We start from the raw sequence: 2659 nt of genomic DNA, 5'->3' as shown, positions 1-2659 counted from the left end.
CCCGGTCCTGTTAGAGCTCTAAACCCGGTCCTGTTGGAGCTCTAAACCCGGTCCTGTTGGAGCTCTACAGCTCAGACTTCACAGCAGAACCATCATTCAGACTTTAAACGGGTCTGATCTCAGGTTTCAGAGGATCTAAAAGGTTAAAAAACGAAACCAACTGGACTTCTGTTCTGTAGTTCAAGACGTTTGGCAGTGAAGGCTCCTTTTAACTCTTCAGATCTCCTCCATAAACCCTGTAGAACCATCAACCTGAACCTGTGGGACCATCAGAACCTTCTGCTGCTCACGGGTCAAGAAGTTCTGATCCTGTTTGTCTGAGGCTTACTTTTTACTCTGTTTCTGCCTGAAGTGTTGCTGCTCCTCCAGAAATGTGTGAAGCACCATGACTTTGAAGCTGGAGTTTCTAAATAAACCTCATAAATACCCTTCAAAATAAGAGTCTGACTCACAGCTCAGATTATTCCAGAGGAGGTCCTGATCTTCTGTTTTTCTGATCAGAGATGGAAACGTTGTTCAGGTCCGGATCCTGAGAGACGAAGGAGGGCAGTTAGAAAGTCCCAGCTCAGTCCTGAGGGGTCCGAACCCAAAATGATGGACGAAGAGAAGGAGACACCTCAGGTTGGTCCAGGTGTTGGGACAGATGTTTCTGGGTTCTGGAACCCAAACCCTGCTGACCTCCAGGGGTCAGAACTGCCGGATGGGTCACCTTGATTTAAGTTCTTTACCTCCTTTCAGGAAGTGGCGTCCATCATTCTGCCTCAGTTTCTACTTCCTGTTGGACCCTTAGAACTGCTGCCGGGGACTCACCTGCAGGTAAATGTCTCTGGCCCCATGAACACCTCCTCCGGATGAAACTAGAACTGATTTGATTTGTTGCAGGTGAACCTGCCTCTGGACGGCAGCCATCTTCCTCCTGGCATCCCCTCTGACTCCGCCCTCACCTGTCTGCCAGGACTGCTGCCTCAGGTAAACCTACAGGCGGGTTGGACGATGTGAGACACGACTCGTGTTTCCATGGAAACTGTCAGCTGAACACTGAGGTGGAACGAGGAGCTGACTTTGTCTTCTGTCTCCAGGAGGGATCTGTCCTCCCTGTTTCCAAAGGCCTCGCCGCTCCTGCTGCTGTCCAATCAGTGCACCCGAAGAAGGAGGAGGAGGAGCCTGTGGAGATTGACCTGTACTGGAGGGGAGGGGCAGGCAGATGGCAGGAGGAGGAGGAGGAGGAGGAGAAGAAGGAGGTGTGCGCTGACAGAGTGTCAGACAGGAGAAAGTTCTACGAAGTGGAGGTGGAGCTGCCGGACTTTGACTTCAACACGGAGACTCTGACGGCGCCGGCGTTGTCTGATGAGACTAAAGCTTTCGAAGCGCCTGACCCCGCCCACAAACGCCCAGAGTTCATCTCATTGGTCAGTGCAGCTGTCAATCATTGACAGGAAAATGAGGCTGTAAACAGGAAATGAGGCAGTAAACCTCCACCATCTCTCTGTTTTCAGAACTCGTGGTCCTTCAACCTGTTTAGGGGCGGGGCTAGTCACAGTCCAGCAGGTGGGCGGGGCTTGGTGTGTCTGCTGCAGGCGCTGAGGAGGACGGTGCTGCCGGCTCATTGGGTGGCTGTTCTGGCTGACAGACCGGAGCTACAGCTGCTGCAGTGCTCCAAAGTATGACATCCTTACTGATGACCTCGTGATGTTTCACTCCTTCATGTGATCGCTGCAGATTTAAATCTAAAATCAAAAGAATCAAATACATGTTTCTTTAAGGCCAAATGTTTGATGGATGTACAGATGTTCCGCCTCTCACTGATTTTCTTTCACCGGTTTAAAACTTTAGCTCAACATTTTCAGTTTGATGAGCAGTGAGTCAGGAAACATTTCTGAAACTAGTTGGAGATGTTGAGATGCTGTCCTCTAACGCCACGTTATCGTCTCTGCAGCTGTCCTCCATGACGGACACCATCGTCCACGTCCAGCCAGATCGAAGCTTCTACATCAGCATCCAGAACCAGCGGCTGCCAGAAACCCATCGAGTCTTTGAGGCGCACACGCACAGAGTGTCTCACCTGAGCCAGGTAACACAGCAGGCCTGGCTCCGCCCAACACAGGTTAGCGTCAGAATGCTAACGATGCTAACGGCTGTTTGTGTGTCTCAGCTGGTGTCGCTGCTCCTCCATCTGGAGCAACTCGTCGTCTGCCGAGGCTCAAGAGTCCGATCCTCCGCCTGTCAACGAGTACAGTCACCTGCCTGTCACCTGCTGGTGGCTCCGCCCCTTCGGACCTGTCTGTCCTGCCTGCTGGAGGAGGGGTCAGAGGAGGAGGAGTCAGAGGAGGAGGAGGAGGATGAAGATGAAACCACTGTGATGAGGCCTTCATAGCTTTTAAAACTGTGAATGTTAGAAAAGTGCCTCCTTTTATAAAGTATGCAGGTGAAGCCACGCCCACTCCTGTTCTGATAACACCTGAAGCTACAGCAGGGGTTCTGGGTAATGGAGTCTTCGGCAGCTTTGTGTCCAAACGTTTCTACCTCACTCACACACTCTGCACTGTCTGCATCACAAACCTGGTTTCACCTGGTTTCACCCGGTTTCACCTGGTTTCACCTGGTTTCACCCGGTTTCACCTGTATCACCCGGTATCACCCGGTATCACCCGGTTTCACC

The 2659-nt window shown here is 51.7% G+C and overlaps 1 protein-coding gene across 1 annotated transcript; it reads left to right on the top strand.

Moving 5' to 3' along the window:
- Positions 1-47: 47 nt before the first annotated feature.
- LOC108228462 lies at positions 48-2653 on the top strand. Its single transcript, XM_017404017.2, has 7 exons — positions 48-621; positions 739-816; positions 883-969; positions 1080-1409; positions 1497-1661; positions 1937-2071; positions 2153-2653. Exons 1-7 carry the CDS (start codon positions 592-594, stop codon positions 2372-2374), a joined length of 1047 nt encoding a protein of 348 aa, XP_017259506.1. The 5' UTR covers positions 48-591; the 3' UTR covers positions 2375-2653.
- Positions 2654-2659: the final 6 nt, after the last annotated feature.

The sequence above is a fragment of the Kryptolebias marmoratus genome, unplaced genomic scaffold (assembly GCF_001649575.2).
Source record: "Kryptolebias marmoratus isolate JLee-2015 unplaced genomic scaffold, ASM164957v2 Scaffold73, whole genome shotgun sequence".
Lineage (NCBI taxonomy): Eukaryota > Metazoa > Chordata > Actinopteri > Cyprinodontiformes > Rivulidae > Kryptolebias > Kryptolebias marmoratus.
The sequence above is the reverse complement of the archived record's forward strand: the minus strand, read 5'-3'. Positions and strand labels throughout refer to the sequence as shown.

Excerpts from the sequence above, each read along its gene's own strand:
- LOC108228462 (XM_017404017.2), top strand. The coding sequence starts at position 592 with ATGATGGACGAAGAGAAGGAGACACCTCAG. Across the intron at positions 1,410-1,496 it reads GCCCAGAGTTCATCTCATTG|AACTCGTGGTCCTTCAACCT; the intron begins GTCAGTGCAGCT and ends CTCTGTTTTCAG. Across the intron at positions 1,662-1,936 it reads AGCTGCTGCAGTGCTCCAAA|CTGTCCTCCATGACGGACAC; the intron begins GTATGACATCCT and ends TCGTCTCTGCAG.